Source organism: Haplochromis burtoni, unplaced genomic scaffold, assembly GCF_018398535.1.
Source record: "Haplochromis burtoni strain Fernald_Lab_line unplaced genomic scaffold, NCSU_Asbu1 Contig_942, whole genome shotgun sequence".
NCBI classification, from domain to species: domain Eukaryota; kingdom Metazoa; phylum Chordata; class Actinopteri; order Cichliformes; family Cichlidae; genus Haplochromis; species Haplochromis burtoni.
The window spans coordinates 40,020-57,764 of record NW_024583303.1 but is presented as its reverse complement, the minus strand read 5'-3'; the positions used below and the strand labels follow the sequence as shown (position 1 = coordinate 57,764).

The window sequence follows — 17,745 nt, the reverse complement described above, 5'->3', positions numbered from 1 at the left end:
GGTGTTATATAAATAAAAACTGTTTTGACTTTAAACCAAATTGAATGACGTGAATCTAAAAGTTTACTCCATGTAAACATCACATGATGTCAGAGTGAACCATAGGATACAGACGACTTCATGTTAAAGGATGATTCTGCTTTATTTTAGCCTGCTGTATTTCCCATCATGTGTCTGTTGTGATTTAATGAGTCATGAACTTCATCCTCCACCTGTGCTGTGCATTTACATAAAAACAATGAAAGGCCAAGAAATAATAATCATTTTTAATATGAATCATTTTAATGAATTTATTATGACTGAAAACACACACAAATAAAAGGGTTTAAAATGAGGTGTATGAGCCTAAAATATGGAGATGATATGTGTCAGGCACTTTATTCATTGCATTCTGTGTATTTTTATGCATTCGTTTTTTACTAACACTTACTACCCGCAGGGGGTTTACAGGACTTTTTAAATAGAGTGAGGAGGACCCGCAGGACATCACAATATTTGATTAGTAAAGACAGAAGTATTACAATGTGTTACATTGTTGCACAACAGAAATTTCTATTAAATTATTGTTTTGCAAAATAAGTTCACACATAGATCCTTTACTTAACTAGTTACTGGTCATCTTACTCAAGTACTGTATGTATACTAAGGTTTTAGGATCAAAATATAAAGTACTCATTAGATTACAGTAACTGATCTTCAGCAAGTATGATCACCTCTATAAAAGCAGAAGCTTCGGCAGTGTGCTGCTCACAAACATTCGTGTTTGTGCTGAATGAAAGCACAATGCCACAATCTTCCCAGCAGTGAATGTTTCAGTAAATTCACAGCAATGTCAGACCATCCAAAAAAAGAGAGCTACATCTCTGACTCTACAGGCCTCAGTTAGCATGTTAAATCTCTGAGTTGCCAAGTGGCAGCCAAGAAACCTGAAGTATTTAGAGCATTTCTGTAAAGAGGAGTACAAACATCTTACTGCTGAACTTGCCAACAAGGGTTTCGCCACCAAGTAGGAAGTCCTGTTTTGCATGTTCTCAAACACTTGTTTCACTCAGTGACATGAAAATTAATTTATAACTTTTATGTTGTGGTTGTTATGCTGCCTCTCTCCATTAAAATTACAGACTGTTCATGTCTTTGCACTTCAGTAAAGTACTAGAGTAAATGTTTGTGCTACAAATTAATTGTATCCTAATCCTCGCTATAAATTGAAGGGTAAAAAAAAAAAGCATTATCAACCTTGTGTCAGTCACAAACTGTGGTCTGGTAATAATAAAGTCAAATTTCAGATTTCAAAGCCATAACAAATAACCGTCTGCTTTTCATTCAAACTTGTTCCTCTGTTGGTCTCTAAACAGAATGAGCAGCATAGCAGAGAAATGATGTGCGACAGGGAAGAAGAGTGGGGTGGACTTTGAGGAGGGGTGCACATTATTGAGTGAACACTTGAGCACCATCTAAAAATTTTACTTTATCAAGATTTGTAACTTTATATTTTATTAAAGTGAATCTAATTTACTCTTTTTTTGTAGACATATGGTTCCTATGACTGTATATATACACACATATACAGCTATAAATAAGCAAGAACATTTCCCTAAAAATGTAAATACCCCCCCCAAACTCTAAAACACGTCCAGTGTGGGATTTACATTAGAGGATACTTACTGACCGACATATTGTTTGTTTTACTCTTTGGTATCATTCTTGTGAATAAAACTTTCCAACAAATGAAAGAGAAAAATAAAGAAAGCCGCCTCTCGTCTCCTTAAACTGAATTAAATCTCATGAACACGCTTCATCTGAACAAACCTGACAGAAAATAGTAAGAGTGATAGTGATGCAGTCCACTTCCCAGTGTTCCCAGTCTGTGCTGCTCTACTGGTATTTTGCCAGCAGTATAACGAGGCTGAGGATGAGCCAAAGAACCAGGAGGTGAGAGGTCACCAGGAGAAAGGCCACTGGGTAAAGATGCCGTCTGGGGGCTTTGGGGGCCAAACACTGTGGGAGTTCTGAGGGAGTCTCCCCTGGATCTAACCCAGAGACAGGGAACCCTGACTGGGTGTAACAGCCAAGCATCTGCCCCCAGGACAGACGAGATCTGGAGGATGAGCAGGGGTGTTTGTGTGCAAGTGTGAATGAAAGCCAGGGGGGGCAGAGAAGGAAGAGATGTGAAGAGAAAGAGAGGGAATTGATGGCATGAAGTAAAAGAACAAAGAGAGAAAAAGATTAAACTGAAAAAGTTTTGCAACATTTACAATAAGTGGAGAACAAAACGGGGAAACAGGAAAAACAAACGAGGCGAACGAACAGAAATAAAGGAAGGCAAGAGGAAGAGGATTGTTGTGTTTTTCAGGAGAAACAAAAACACACCTTCTCATCCAGTCCAGTGCGGTGCTGAAGTGCTGCTGGCTGAGTGTGTGTCGCTCCCGCAGTAAGGCGCACTGCTCCAGCGTCACCGACATCGCAGTGCGGTCCTTCGCACTCTTACAGCTCGTCAGCCGCACACCGTTCACCTTACGACACACCTGCACGTGACAAAAACACTTCGTTCAAAGGCCCAAAGCAGAGAAAACACATTAATATTATGTGAAGTGTTGTAGCAGAGGTCCTAGTGTGAATGCCCCTTGAGTAAGTTCAACATTGACAGTCAGCTGAGCCCTTTCTGTGGGGCTTGGACGTTCTTCGCCTGTACAAGCATAGTATTGCTTGTGAGGTTAATTAGTGGTTCTAAACTGGTTACATGGAGTAAAGGAGTCCCCATCAGGAGCACTGGGATATTTCCCGGTGGTTCCCACCAGGTGATCCCCACAGAGTCAGGTCTTAAAAATCTTACATGAGTAAGTCTGTTTCAGGTGCTTACCTTAGCAGCGATCCACAGAACCTCCACGTTCTTCCTCTTCTTGGCCTCAATGCTGCGTTCCAGAGAAGACAACAAGTCTGCCAGCGACTGGATACCAGCTGACAGAAGAAGAAGGAAGTTCAGTTCAGTCATTGTTTCACTGTTAGCGATCAGACAACCCTCTGTGAGCAAGCAATTAGCAAGAGTGGGAAGGAAAGCACCCTTTAAAAAGAAAAAAACCCAAGAAGGAAAAAAAAAGCCTTACCCATGTCCGGCAGTCTGTCCCTCAGTGTGTTACAATAAGCTTTGAGACGCTCACAGCTCTGCTGGTTTATTCTCTCCTGCAACGAACAGTCACCAAACCTGAAAACAAACATCAGCTTCTGAGTATTTTTACCAAAAATGGAGAGAAATTACGCAGCTTACAGGAAGCAACCTTCTATTTTTTGTTGTTGTGATAATATAATGTTTAATGTTCATAATAAAAGTTGGCTAAAGTTTCAAATAATGAGGGAAATGTCAAAAGCCAGGTATGAACAGTAAATGTTGTTTTCAAAGCCTTTTCTCTACCCAAACCTGATCTCTACTTGCAGATTTTCTCACAAAATTCAACCACTACATCTTGAAACTCCTCTGGGTTCTTATTTGGGCTTTTAATTTGAAGCATTCCAGATGCCGGCCAATCAGAAAAGAGTGGACGTGGACTTTTAAAAAGGTGTGCCTTAAAAGGGCTGCTTGTTTCAAATGGAGGATGAGCTAAGCGCCTAAGAGAAGGACAAAATAACCAAAGCTAGTCGAATCCTAAAAGACGAATGTGCAGCTTGAGATGCAGCGTAAAGTCATCTGATTAATAATCTCTAATGAAGATTAAGCTGTCGATGAAGATGTGCACCAACAGCAGACACATTAATATTTTTTTCCTATAAGACCTCTACTTCCAGCAATTTTATTCAGAGGTAGAAAAATATATTGATGTTCACAAGAGTTTTAATCTTGCTCATTAAAGAGTGAAAAGCGGTTTGTTTACCTCTCAGCGTAACTCTGATGCTGGTTGATTCCAATGTTAAACAGAACAGGATCGACTCGAATCAACAGTCCATCTTTCAGTTCCTGTGGAAGTGAGCTGAAGGTCTCCGGGGGCAACGGCACTTCAACAATAAAACTGCCCCTAGTTGGAGATGAACGCACAAAGTGAGGAAGCTGCACACTCACTGCGTGTATAGATGTGTGTGTCTGTGTGTGTATTCCCACCATGTTCCACTGAGTGTCGGCAGCAGGTCGTCTGGTTGTTCCGTTTTGGCCTCGGTGATGGTGAACGCTACTCTCTTTAGGTCAGCCACGCCCACTTCCATGTCTTCCAGCATCCCAATCTCATCACCTGACACACAAACACACCTTAAATGTGTAAGCACTGCATGTGTCACACTAAAATAAAGGACAGCAGCTTCCTTGAGAGTGGCTGCCCCGTGATTGCACTAAAACTTTCACTTTCAGTGAAGGCCTGACACACACCTTACTGCAATCACTCTCAGGCAGAGTGGCGAAGATTTCCAAATCACAGACGGCCAACACACTGCCATCAGTCTCAGTCAGTCTGCACCAATAACTTATTTGCAACACATCTTGCAATAAGAAACTCGAATGAACTGGTTGACAACTCTTTGTTTTTTGGGTACTTTCCCAAATAAATCTGTGGAATTTTCCCAGATTAATCACAGTTAATCACTGTATCATCACAAACAGATTGTACATACCATATTTTTCAGACTATAAGGCACACTTAAAATCCTTTAATTTTCTCAAAGATCAACAGTGCGCCTTATGTATGAATTTTGGTTGTGCTTACTGACCTCGAACCGATTTTATGTGGTACGTGGCTTTATCGGAGCATTATGGCTACCATAGTCAGGAGCCTCGCGGAGAAATCTGGGTCCAAAACTCCGTCTGCTTCAGGTCCCAAAGTCTAACGAACACTGCAGCATCACTGAGAGTTAAAAACTGTCTAAATTCTTTCATCTTTAATAAAATGATCAGTGTTGCTGCTTTAACAGGTGTAACAATTAAGTTTAACATTCAGAAGACATGAAGACAGGAAACTCAACAGCAGTGAGGTTTGTTGGGTTACTGAAGTTTGGCTAGCTGGAATATAATGATGTGCTACATGATCGCTAGCGACACAGCTATGTTAGCATAATATAAACACAGTGAAGCTGGAGGATGAACGCTAACTTTTTCCAGTTAGTTAAGGTGAGGGTTCCTGAAGGTCAGGGACAAATGCAATCGCATGGCAGGATGCTGTAAACGGACCAAACTTCAGTCAGGAGAACAACTGAGATAATCCATCCACAATACGAGGTTAGTCATTAATGTACTGCAACAACACGGGAATAGAGCAGCTGTCAGAGAATTCAACATTAACACTTAGAGTCCCCCGAGAGCAGCAGTGCCCAGCCTTCTACCTTTCTACCTTTAAAACCCGCCTGGTAGGGAAGTGGAGGAAGCAAGAAGAATGAGTTGAGTAAAGTTTGACTTATCTGACTGTTTTGTTTTGCTTAATTCACCTTATGGACCGAAAAATACATTAATTGTCAACTTGACCCCTTTCAATTGCAGACTGATAGCCGAATAAACTCCACAATTGCCATTTTAACACATCAATCACTCAGTCATGAGACCTGGTCCCCGTCTTTAAAGCAACCATGTCAAAGGCAATAAGATCACAGGTTCTTCAAACATGGTAACAACAATTTGGTCTCACCAATGACTGTTTTCCATAGTGTGACTGTGTGTGACTAGTGTGTATTTACCGTGGGTGCTCAACAGGCTTTCAAATTGAGCCAATACTCCTACAGTGTGAAGTTGCCGTAGAAAGTCAGGATCCTCCAGGCCTCTGTAAAGCTTCAGCATGACACCACAAACTACTGCTGAGAGCTGGAAGACAAACACAGTTTCTTTAATACAGAAAACTACAAACTCCCACTAAAATTACCCCCCCCTCCAATAAAAAAAAAAAACAGAACATGTTCCCTTCTAAATCTCTGTCATCCTCACCGCCTGGCTGAAGACGGCGTGACGTCTCTGGGCTATGTGTGCAGGGCCCTGAGCGACCGTCACATCCACTGCCTCCTGCAGGACCACAAAGGTCATTGCTACCTGGGCCTTCCCCACTGCCTCACGCACGCAGTCCCTAAGAGTGACCACCAGAGGGAGAAGGTGCTCTTGCCAGGTGCACCCAGAGAAGGAGGAGCAGGAGGAACGAGAGGCTGGAGGGAGAGCGTGAGAAAGTTTGGTGCTTTAATCAGAAATTTACAAAAAGAAAACAAAAAACAGATATCTGAAAATGAGATATCTAAGGAGAAGAACAACTAGCAAAACTAAGTTAACAGGAAATGCAGCACTGATGAGTGAGATGAAGTGATCTTTCAAACAGAAAGAAAACAGTGAAGCATTAAAAATTGTTATTCAAACGTGCTCTGTGCATGTATTAAACCCTGTTCACTGTCAAAGTCTGATCGGAATTTAAAAACGGAGGTATTCTCCGACTGTCTCAGCACATGGACCGATTTTGATTTAAAGGACTCGAGATGAAATAATCCCGAGGTTAAATTAACCATCACAAGATTCATACACAGCCAAGATGCACATCGCTGAAAAACTGTATCGAGCTTATTAACGTTATTGCAAGCATAATCTCAGTGAGAACGCTGCCTGCCAGATTATCAGATAGCATAATCCATGATACTAACACGTGCACAATGTCAGGTAATACTTCAAGACTTCCTCCTCCAGAGTAAAAACACGTGGACACACAGCATACTGACAGCCAAGGTAACTATGGACTGAACAGCTGAATCTACTAAAACCTTTTGCAGAATAATCAATTGACAAATTTGTTTTTTTATCGCTAATTTAGTGCTAAATATATTAAAACATACAAAAATGATTTTACACACAAACAGGAGCAGAAACATGCACTTGTCTGAATAAGAACTCTGAGACGTGATTTACCGTCACCTGTGTTCTGAGAGTTTGTGTCAACTTCCTGCGGCTCTGGTGACATCACCGTCTGCTCCTCTTGCTGCTGCAGTCGGTCGACCATGGCAACAATGCAGTTGATGCTCTTTCCGACATTCACCCACACCCTGTCCTACACAAAAACAAGCACATATAAAAACTGGAATCATACAACGCTGTCGGAAACACGCAGACATCACACACACTCCAACTTGCCCACTCCTCGTCGTCGTACTCCGTGTCGTGTCGGCCACCATCCTGCTCCTGATCGGCGGGACAGTTCTCACACAGCAGCCCGTTGCTGTGCACGTGGCTGCTGTTGGCATTTGCGATGCACTGGTTATGGATCTCCAGCAGGGCGCATTTTACCAACTCCTCTTTGAGCGCGTGCACAAACTGCTCGGTCTGGTGGACGACAAAGTATGAGGAAACGTCAGATTTCTTGGTGTCCAAACGACTGCCGGTTAGCTGTATTCTTCTTATTCCTTCCTCACCTGTTCCGTCAGGCTGCCCAGGACCTGCCGCAGCCGGGCGGCGTTCAGCTCCTGCGCGACGGAGAGCAGCTCCTCTGCGAGACCGAAGACCAACGGCTGCAGCTGGGCCATCCTTGTCAGCAGCTCCTTGGCTCTAGAGCTCTCCTCCTGGGAGTAAGAGACACATCTGGAGAGGAAAGAAAGGAGGACGAGGAAAACTTTACCAACAAGCTAAACTGAGAGACACTGAAGAGTCCAACAAGTCCACCTGTGTAGATTACACACTGTTGTATCTGTTATACAACAGATAACAACATGAATTTGTATTGAATCCTTGACTGCAACATTTTGGCTTTTTAAAACCAGATGTGAAGGACATGGGTTACATCCAAGACTACTGCGCGCTCGTAATCTAGCAGCTTTAGCCTGGGCGGTCGATTTAACTCTAGGTGGGGCCGTTATTTCCAAACGAAACATGTTGTAATCAGAAAGATGATTGATGCTATAAACTCATCAGAGAGTTTACTGGGGTCAAAGTGAGAAGTAGGATTATTTCTGCCTGAAAACGTGCTCAGCCGACGAGCACCGTGATGTCCCCCTACGGTCAGGACATTTCTGTCCTTAAACCTCAAGCTGAGCATTTAGAGTTAAAGTTCACCTTTAAGTATTTATCCTTCATGACAAGCTTGTTGGACACAACAGTGACTGATATTAAACCTCAATGCAGAAAAAACAGCAAATTTGATTTGATTGGTTTGCACAGTCTCCAGTTTTCACATGTGGACACTGTTTTTATCTCTGAGATGCCTCTTTATGCAATACAGTGATGCCTCACTGTAACGCGGATCACTTTTCGGTGATTTTTTTTGTGTTTGTGTGCAATTTTGCTTTTTTTGTTTTTTTTTGTTAGCACATTGTGTTCTGCGTCCTGATTGGCTCTAGACCACTGTCAATCAATCTCATGTCGTGTCTCCTGCACAGTACAGAAAGTGTTCACTTTGTCAAATTTATCGAAATCTTTGCTCGCTAGCAGTGTGACTCTGAAGTGCTGTACTGTATGTTTGTAAGTTTTCTCCCCAACAAACACAACAATGTCCACAAAACATTTTGCAGCGTCAAAGACACCTGCAGGTTCCTTAAGTTCATGATACTGGACGTATTTTTCTACAAAGGTTTGAACTTTGAGGGTGTTTAAACAAGAGAGAAGAGTGTGAAAATGTTCGAGCCTGTCTGAGAAAAGTGTATAACCTGTGTAGTGACGGGTTTTACAGCCTTAAAACAGCTATAATAACTGTAAAAAATAAAGGTGGCTACTGCGCAGACTTCACCTACTGCTGGTTATTTTTGGAACGCAACTCGTGATAAACGAGGGGCCGCTGAATAACACTGACTAACACGTTCTTATATTTGATCTCTCTACAGCAGGGGTGCCCAATCCCGGTCCTCGAGAGCTACCGTCCTGCAGCTTTTAGATGCATCCCTACTCCAACACAGCTGAATCAAATGGTTTGATTACCTCTTCAGCATGCCATTGTGTTTGGTAAAGGCCTGATAACAAGCCATTCATTTGATTCAGCTGTGTTGGAGTAGGGATGCATCTAAAAGCTGCAGGACAGTAGCTCTCGAGGACTGGGATTGAGCACCCCTGCTCTACAGCAATGGACAAAAGTTTTGTTAGTGGCACAAATTAGGTGTTTGACACACTAAATCACATTAAGATCTGGGGATGAATCCAAAATGTTAATCCGATGATCTGTGTGTCCCTTGGTTGGACCTTCTGCCTCGTTACAATCTTACATCGTGCTGGAAAATCGCTCGTCGAAGTTTTTAGTGTCACACAGTGTGATTTACTTAATGCAGGTACGATCGTCACCAATTATTTGCGATAAATTGTCACCAATTTGTGGCAATGAGAAAACTTTTTATTCATGAGTTCATGTTTATAGATATTAACTTGTGTTCAGCTCAATTTAATTTACAGCGAGCATTTACAATCTCTTTAACTCTAAACGCACATCGCTGCCATTCATCCCTCTGCTGTGTGCAGACTGAGATAATTCCATAAAAATTAAAGCATCAGTGCGCCGACTCCACGATGCAGCAACGCTAATCCCGACAGAGTCGAGATTATAGAGATTAACCGACAGCAGCCAACAATATTATGTTTGAGTGTGACGCTGTTGGAGGAAGGAGGAGGAAGAGAAAATAAAGGGTGGAGGCGTTACCTTTCCCTGAGGTTTGTATGTTTCCTGAGGAGTTTCTTCAGCCCTCCGTGTTTAAAGGCCTGGTGATGATCGGCCGCAGCACCAAAGGTTATAACGTCATACCAAACACCTGAGGACAGAGATGAGTGAGTGAGAGAGCTTTGTAGCGTCTAAAGCACAGAGAGAGAGAGAAAGGTGAAGATGGGAAACAAAACACTTTATAATAACATCATCAGTGAATCATAATGTGGTGTTTACAGCTGCTACATGATACATGATAATGCCTACAAACTGGTAAACAATTCCAATTAAACCAGTTTAACCAGCCACATAAAGTTCATAGATGATGTTTAGGAATGTTTAAGTAAGCCGGTGGGGTGGCAGTAGTACCAGTCTGTGAACCTTTGTACCCCGTTTCATTTTTACTTTTGCTTTCACCTTTACTTTAGGAAAACCTGTGGCGTGAGTTACTATAAAACAGCCTCCGACTGAGCGCTGTCTCGCTGTTCATACCACACACGCACCACAGGCCTGAAGAAGAAGGAAGCCGCAGACTGAGACAACAGCCGCGTTGACATAAAGTGTTATTTTCTGCTTTTATTCACACAACCAACATAAAGGGGAATTACACCACTACTAATGATGGCAAACATGATTTATTATTAACAGTAAAATAACTACTTGATAAAGTTTAAACCACGATTGTTTGCTTATGTCTGATGGTTATTGTAAAGTGTCGTCAAAAGTCGATAAAAAATACACAACAGAAATAAGAAGCAGTTAAAGAAAGTTCGGTTATGATTTAGAAACACTTAAATAATATTTAAATATTTGAGCATTTTTAATTTATGTCAACATAGCAAATACATCTTTTTATTCTTATTTATCAGCATCGACTGGGATGCAACAAAAACCTGCAGTAATTTACCTGCAAGCTGTTCACAAAACACATTGAAATTAGAGGGAGACACTTGTAACTGCTGCAAACGGGTGCAGGAAAGCGTGCTGCGCTGTGAGACGCTTCATACCGTGCAAACAGGACACAGCATCAAAGATGGCTACCGCTGTCAGAAAGTCCTGTACGGTACTCTGCAGGGCAAATCTGCTACGTAACGCTAGAATGATACAGTTCTGCCACAGTTAACCACAGTCAGTGTGGAGCGGTTACCACCGAATACTGTTACGACTTGACTCGTAAGCCACAACTACAATTAGAGACTGATGCTACAGCTTTTAAACCAACAACAGTCTTATTGGAACCTCTAGATGTTCAGTTTTACAGGTAACGTGTTTATAGCTTAAGCTATGATTAGATACATTCATGGGGTGCACTTTGGTCCGAGTCTGTGCAGATGTCCACATGTTTTTGTAACCTGTGACCTCATCTGCAGAGAATTTAAATCACAATCCAAATATGTAGCTCCAACCTTTACACCAGGGGTGTCAAACACGAGGCCCGGGAGCCAGAATAGGCCTTGAAAAGACTTAAAGCTGGCCCACTGGATGACTTTGAAAATAAGCTAGCTTTTTTACTTTTAACTGTATTTTCATTGGTTTTACAGCTTTTTCTATTGATAAGGGACCGCACCCCTGGGGTAGTATGAATTCATACCACACACTACAGCAGAGTAATTAAGTAATCGATAAACAAGGAAATGACAGTAAAGTTCCTGTTTTTTTATTATTTACCACAGAAATGTCTGTTTTTATTCTTAATATTGAGTCAACAGGGGGAAAACAACCTTTTCTGTGAATTAATTTAAATTCTTTAATTAAAGGACAATCTGGATGAGCCGCTATCAGAACATTTTCTGTAACTTTAAATATTTCTCATGTAGTTTCAGCGAGCTGTATGAGCCCATGATTTAAAATGAGTTCGACTTCCCTGCATTAAACAGGCTCTGTGAGGCCAGCGGTGGTTTCAGACACCAAATCACACGTTAGCTTTGAAATGCTCATCTCTAAGAAGCAGGAGGCTCACGGGTGTACCTGTGCTGTCGGGACTGGTGACCTCCATCCTCTGCGTGTGTAGGTTGGTCGGAACAAACTGAAGGTGTCTGTCTGACTTACTGGTGCTCGACTTAAAACAGGATGAAGCTGCGGATATATCAGGATATATCAGTTCTGTGTACTTCCAGATAGTATCTGTGGAAAAAGCTAAAATCCGCGTGAAGATCACGTGACCTCACCTGAGACTTTTTCGAGCTCAGCGAGCAGTTCCTGATAGCAGCCAGTCACGTGGTTACAGTGGCTGACGACATCATGGCGAAGGCCATCCCAGTGGGGTGAAAGGTCACCGAGTTCCTTCACTTCCTGAATTCTAACAGGAAAAAAAAAACTTCAGGCTGAAAGAAAAAAACTTTCAGTCTGTTTTTTCTACTCTTGGATCTTTATGATGTCATAGGCAGGTGATATCCTTGACGATCTCACAGAAGCCCCGCCCAGCTGCTGTTGTCAGGCGCAGCTGAAAACAGTGGTTGTCTAACTTTTGTTGCGTGTAATAACATTACACCCACACATATGTCCCTCCACACGTTTTCCCTGCTTGTTCATCTCGTATCTGCAGTTGCTCTGCGCCCTCTGGATAAAATGAGGGAGGTCCACAAAGGGAGGAGCTAAAACATCTTGTTCCTTACAGAGGATGACCTGGGGTGCTGCACCAACGCCCAGAATAAGATAAACAAGGAAGAGTTTGAACTACTAAAGAATAAACTGCAGTTTCAAGGTGATTTTGATCTGGTACCTGAGTTCAGGTTATTGAGATAATAGATTAGTTCTGAAGGGTCGTTTTCTTACAGACTTTTATTTTTGCATAGGTTGTGGGTTTTTTTTTTATTTCTATTTACATATATATGTAAACCCAGCCAAAAATAACATCATGAACAACTTCCAGGAAGCACAGTGTGAAAACATGCACGACCACATTATCTCATCTCTGCAGGGATGCACTAATCTAACGTTAGAATCGCATATCCATCCAGTCCTGACTCAACGTGCTGGATCTGTGTCAGCATGCCGACTTATGGACACGTCTGTTTCAGTTCTGTTGTCTTGTGTTTACTTCAGCATGTAGCTAGCAGAGAGCTAACATAGCTTGGAGGACGTTAACAACATCGTTTAGGTGATCCTGAACTAAAAACTTTTTCAAGTTGTTTAAATGTACATTTTATTTACACAAGTATAGTAAACATGTCTGCTTATGTAATCATCAGAAATGCATATACTGTCTAATAAAACAAGACTCAAATGTTAGTAATCACCCCCTGAAGGCCCAGTCTGAGCAAAGAACAAGCCCTGCATACCTGTTTGTATGTTCCTGTGTGAGCAAGCTCAGCAACTGTTTGGGTAAAGAGAAAGAAAGCGGCGTCTCTGACATCTGTTCCCTGACCAGCAGCCACCTCTGATCTTCTGTCTTAAACCTGTACACCTTAGAGACCTGAGCACACAGCACTGCACACACACACACACACACACACACACACGTTAAGGAAGGAAAACTGATATAAAAGCAGAAAACCATATCCTGTAACCTGTGTGCCTCACATGCTCTCATCATTGGACTGTTGTCTTTGTCGTGGACAGAGCCGTGAATACTGTCGCACAGCGTGGAACACTGGGGCAGGAAAACGGAAAGAGAGAAAGTAGGTCAAACATAATTTGTTATCATTTATCTCTTTTCTTGCACTTTAAAATGAAAGCTAGACTGGACAGTGCTAAAGCAGCTTCACTGTGACTCATCCACCAACCTAGACCTCAAATGTGCCAGAAAGAAAACCACAGAGCCAATTGTCGACTTGAGACGAGTCCACGGTGCATCAAACAAGCACCACTGAAAGAGAAAGACAACTTTGTGCTACCTTGTGTTCAGAAGGAGTTTGACTCTCGCCGTCTCCCTCCATCTGCACGCGGGACACCCGCACCTCCCCCACCTCGTTCACACCATCCATCGTCCTGATGAAGAAAGAGTGGACACTTCATATTCAAAGAAAGAAAATCACAAAAATGTAAAGACTGAGCGGTAAGGGTACCAGGAGTAGGGCATTTGATGCTAATTAATTCAACAGAATTCATGAACATATCAGAAATATGGGAAGTACAGCGCTGTGGGAACACAGACTCTGCTCGTATGTGGATTTGCTCACATGGACAGTCACTCCTGAGAGGCCCACTGTGAGCCAAGAAAACCTGATTCACTTTTCAGTTCCTCTTCATAGTTTAAATTCATAATTTGGAACGGACCAGTGAACACAGGGGGGCATATTAAAATATCTCAAACCAAGCCTTCTGAGAAACAAGACAGCAGAGCGACTAGTGGGAAAAGTCAGAGAGACTGAATGAAAAGCAACTAAAAATACAACGACTAGCAAGACAAAGCTTCAATCACCTGCTACCTGATTCACCAACGAAACAAACGGGAAGAAAGAAATAGAAAGTTAGGTATACAAGGCTAACCTGAGCCACAATCAGCTAACGAGAAAGACGAAGCAACTACAGAGAAGACAAAAGTTACTCACAACAAGATTACTAGACAACTTAAGGTAGTCAGAAACCAGAGAACCAACAATCCAACACTAACCATAAACAAACTAACTAACAAAAAGAAGCTAGTGAAAAAAACAAACATACTAGAAACATAAGAAAAGTTCAGGAGGGAACATGTTTAAGACGATAAAGTAACAATTAGCTGGAAATGAAAAGTTACTTAAACAAAATAACTGACTAGATGGTAAAAACAGAAACAATAAATGAAAATACAGATGGAGGCAAAAACTAATTATTAACTAGAGAACTGAAGCTCACTAGAAACAATTACAAGCTAAACAGAACAACGAGGCAATGCTAAAGAGCAAGAGAACTGGAGTAGAAATAGATGCTGCACACTTTTATGGCCTCCAGGCGTTAATTTTCCTGTTGTTTTTTCCCACTGATGCTTCAGAAAATTCTTATTTAAAGAGTTTTAAGCATTGAATCAACCCAGAGACTGACTGGATAACATCTGGCAACAAGCAACATGAGGGGGGAAAATGTGTATTCCCTTACTGGTTGAGGTCATTCACATGACACTTGTCACAGTAAGGCGCACGGTGCTGCACCAGGATCAGCTTTTTGCAGGGTTGCATCACAGTTTTTCAAGCTGAGTGTTTGAGAGTGTTTGCAAACAAGTTGCCATCTTCAATGCAAACTAGAACAACCAAAGCAACGACAAGTAGGTCATTGCAAGCTCTTTGTGACCAGTTTCAATTAGACAATTTCGTGGTACATGTGCAAAGACAATAACGGACTATTCTTTTCTAGATAAGCCGTATTCACCAGCCACCGCTTGCCAATATACATCCTTCCTTAAGCTTCAGCTACACAGGACTAGGGACCAGTCAGGGACCTCCTGACCCCCTGATAACCCTAAAAATAAAGCTAAATATTAACAACAGAAAGACAAAAAAAAGGTACTAAGAAACAAATCACCATTAAGGTAACCAGGAACCAACATAAATATGAAGTAATGGCTACCAATTACACAATAAGCACCAGGAAAAGTTAACTAAAGACAAAATAGCAGCTCTAAATGATAGAAGAACCAACAAACACACGTCTGAAAGACTAGCTAAGAAATTCCATTAAGGTGGTAACAAATATTTCTGGATAAAGATGCCTTGCTTTTGTAAGTTTATTTGAAATGCTTCTTTATGAAGTCACAAAAATTTGCAGTTCTGCCAGCCTGCATGAGGTATGCGTTAGTAGTGAGGCACACCTGGATACAACATGCCAGCACAGACACACCTACTGCACTCCGCCTGCTCATGCCTGGACCGCGCTCTGGATCTATGCCTCTCTCTCCTCGTCTTCATTCTTCCTGTCCTCCTTCGATCTCTCGGAATTTGCTTTTTCATCTAATCTAGTCTTTACGGCTGCTCGTCTCTCTCTCTAAAGATGCTGTGGTGACAAAACAGGAAGGAGCTGCCTTTTTCTACTTTCTACAGAGGTGGAGCCCCACGCTCTCTCCTCACTTCCTCTTGTGGTCTACAGTATCTAAGCAACGGACAATCCTGGAAGCTTTTTATGACGTGCAATTCATTGACTTCAAAACATTTCTATGATAGGAAATGGGGCAAAGCTGGGAGAGAGCATGCATGGTGAGGAAAAGAGTGTGTGCAGAGCAGGTAAACTTAAAATGAACTTCGGATGCCTGCAGGGTGGTGGGCGGGGAAAGTTGTTGATGAGTTAAACCATGCAGAATAGTGACGAAAGGTTAGTAAAACTGGATAAGGGGGACACAGAGTAATTATAAACTTTATTTTAAGAGAAGATGTGATGAATATGGTTAAAAGGGGAAGATTTAAGTGTGTTTACCTGAGGCTAAGAGAGACGTGAGGCTCCTTGACCCTGAGCACATCTCTGATAGAGAACGAGGCAAAACCCAGGAAGCTCCTCTGAGACAGAAACAGAGCAAGACAGTTGTTTCATCTCACATCAAACTGCTTTTTCATTGTTTAAATTCTCTTTGTGACTCACATCATAGCCATATAAATATATCCAATTTCCACTGACAACAAGCTCTATGTGAAAACATCAGCTTTAAAGTAGATTATGATGATAAGACGTGTTTCAACTTGTGTTTTTTAGAATCAGGTCAAAAACATCGACTACACAGTTTCACATTTCAAACCATGTATAACATTAACACTTAACCATAACGTGAACTCTAATAGCCTCATCTGACAGTGTGGCTGCAGACTGAGAGACTCAAGGACAAAACCTTCTTCTTTTAGAGGCCTGATGGTTTTCCTTAATAACAAATAAGAAGCAGCACTACTTGTATATCTCAAGTCACTGGAGATTGAAGCTTATCGTGGCAAACACTGGGTGAGAGCCAGCGTGAACCAGAGGAGTAAAAATACCCAGTTTGGTTCAAAACTCGACTTTTAGGCACAGTTTTGGTTTGACACGCTGACTTCACAGCTTCCAACAGACCAGCAGGCCTTTACCAGGCATTACAAGCTACAGTAATACCACAAAGAGGACCTTTGTAGTGCGGTCACGATCTCAGTTTCAGAACTCTTACGCCCTAGAAAGCTTTCACAGGTCAGTTTGGAATCAGCACGTAACCGTGGGAAGAAGCCGGAGCACACGGGGAATTTCACAAACTGGTTTTGTGAGCAAAATATAGTCACTGACTGAAAGCTTCTTCCAGCTGCCCCGTCTTCCACGAGGGGTCACCTACTGCAGCATGCATCTCCTTGTGTTTGACTGGGCAGATTTTTACACAGAATGGCCCCAAAGGGATCTGGATTGTAAACCACTACACTATGGAGCCAGACACTGACAGAGCCAGAGAGTAGCACCAGTGCTATGGTTTCACTGTGCATTTCTTCTGCACCTAAAAATGAAAGACCTGTACAGCACCATCATGTTTGGCCTATTTTAGCTCTTGAACTTTCCAAAGTAGGCTACTTATTGAAAGCCTCTCTTTCCTCTGTGACTACATACTCTTACTGCTGGGTGGATTCAAACACCAAAATCAAGATAAAATCTACACTCGATAAAGATGTGAGGTACTCAGTCTTCTCAGCTGAGACTATGTGCGCACAGCATCTTTCCTTTTAATTGAATTCTGTGTTAGGCAGCTTGTGCCCGACACTACACGAACCACAGCTGCAACTGCACATGCCAAAGTTTATTAAGAACTTAAAGCGATGTTCAGGCCAGATTAAAGCTGTACAACACGTGCCCTACGATGTCAGAGCCAGGCTATAATCAGGCTGATATCATGCAGTCTGAACCCGACGTAACAGCCCTCACAGGGAAGACGCATTCCACTCCAAGGTATGTACAGAGCTGTCACACCAATTAATAAAGGACCAAATACACATCCAAACTCATCATCTCCACAAGGTCACGGCCCTGTTATCAAAAATCCCCACGGCAACGACACTGAAATCATTCGGCTGCCATGACGATAATCGGAAACTCAGAGGATTACCTTGACGAGTGAAAAGCACTCAAATCACCCAAAACACACACAAACACACACAAACACACACCACAGTGAAGACAAAGTGAATGAAGCTGCATTTACTTCAGTTGTCTGATATCTTTTATCACATCAAACATGCATTCATTTCACTGAGTCTGAGACTTTAAGCTGATATTCAACAGAGGCAACCATCAAAAAACTAAAAATACACAAATAAATAAAAACAGCAGATATAAAAAGACA

The 17,745-nt window shown here is 42.0% G+C and overlaps 1 protein-coding gene across 10 annotated transcripts in view; it reads right to left on the bottom strand.

The window, feature by feature from the left end:
- LOC102309307 (type II inositol 3,4-bisphosphate 4-phosphatase) overlaps positions 1 to 17,745 on the bottom strand; it is a 59,222-nt gene that overhangs the window by 34,886 nt on the left and 6,591 nt on the right. For 5 of the 10 annotated variants that reach the window (XM_042216154.1, XM_042216157.1, XM_042216158.1 and 2 more), the window contains 17 exons: positions 15,879 to 15,958; positions 13,388 to 13,481; positions 13,074 to 13,143; positions 12,833 to 12,980; positions 11,720 to 11,850; positions 11,520 to 11,627; positions 9,552 to 9,660; positions 7,348 to 7,513; positions 7,070 to 7,258; positions 6,848 to 6,986; positions 5,891 to 6,102; positions 5,647 to 5,770; positions 4,091 to 4,217; positions 3,867 to 4,007; positions 3,105 to 3,202; positions 2,861 to 2,958; positions 1,902 to 2,525 (listed from right to left, as the gene is read on the bottom strand). In XM_042216154.1, the coding sequence (XP_042072088.1) occupies positions 2,031 to 2,525; positions 2,861 to 2,958; positions 3,105 to 3,202; positions 3,867 to 4,007; positions 4,091 to 4,217; positions 5,647 to 5,770; positions 5,891 to 6,102; positions 6,848 to 6,986; positions 7,070 to 7,258; positions 7,348 to 7,513; positions 9,552 to 9,660; positions 11,520 to 11,627; positions 11,720 to 11,850; positions 12,833 to 12,980; positions 13,074 to 13,143; positions 13,388 to 13,481; positions 15,879 to 15,958 (2,529 nt within the window). In that variant the 3' untranslated portion in view covers positions 1,902 to 2,030. The other 5 variants (XM_005951160.2, XM_042216156.1, XM_042216155.1 and 2 more) reach the window with 5 other exon arrangements.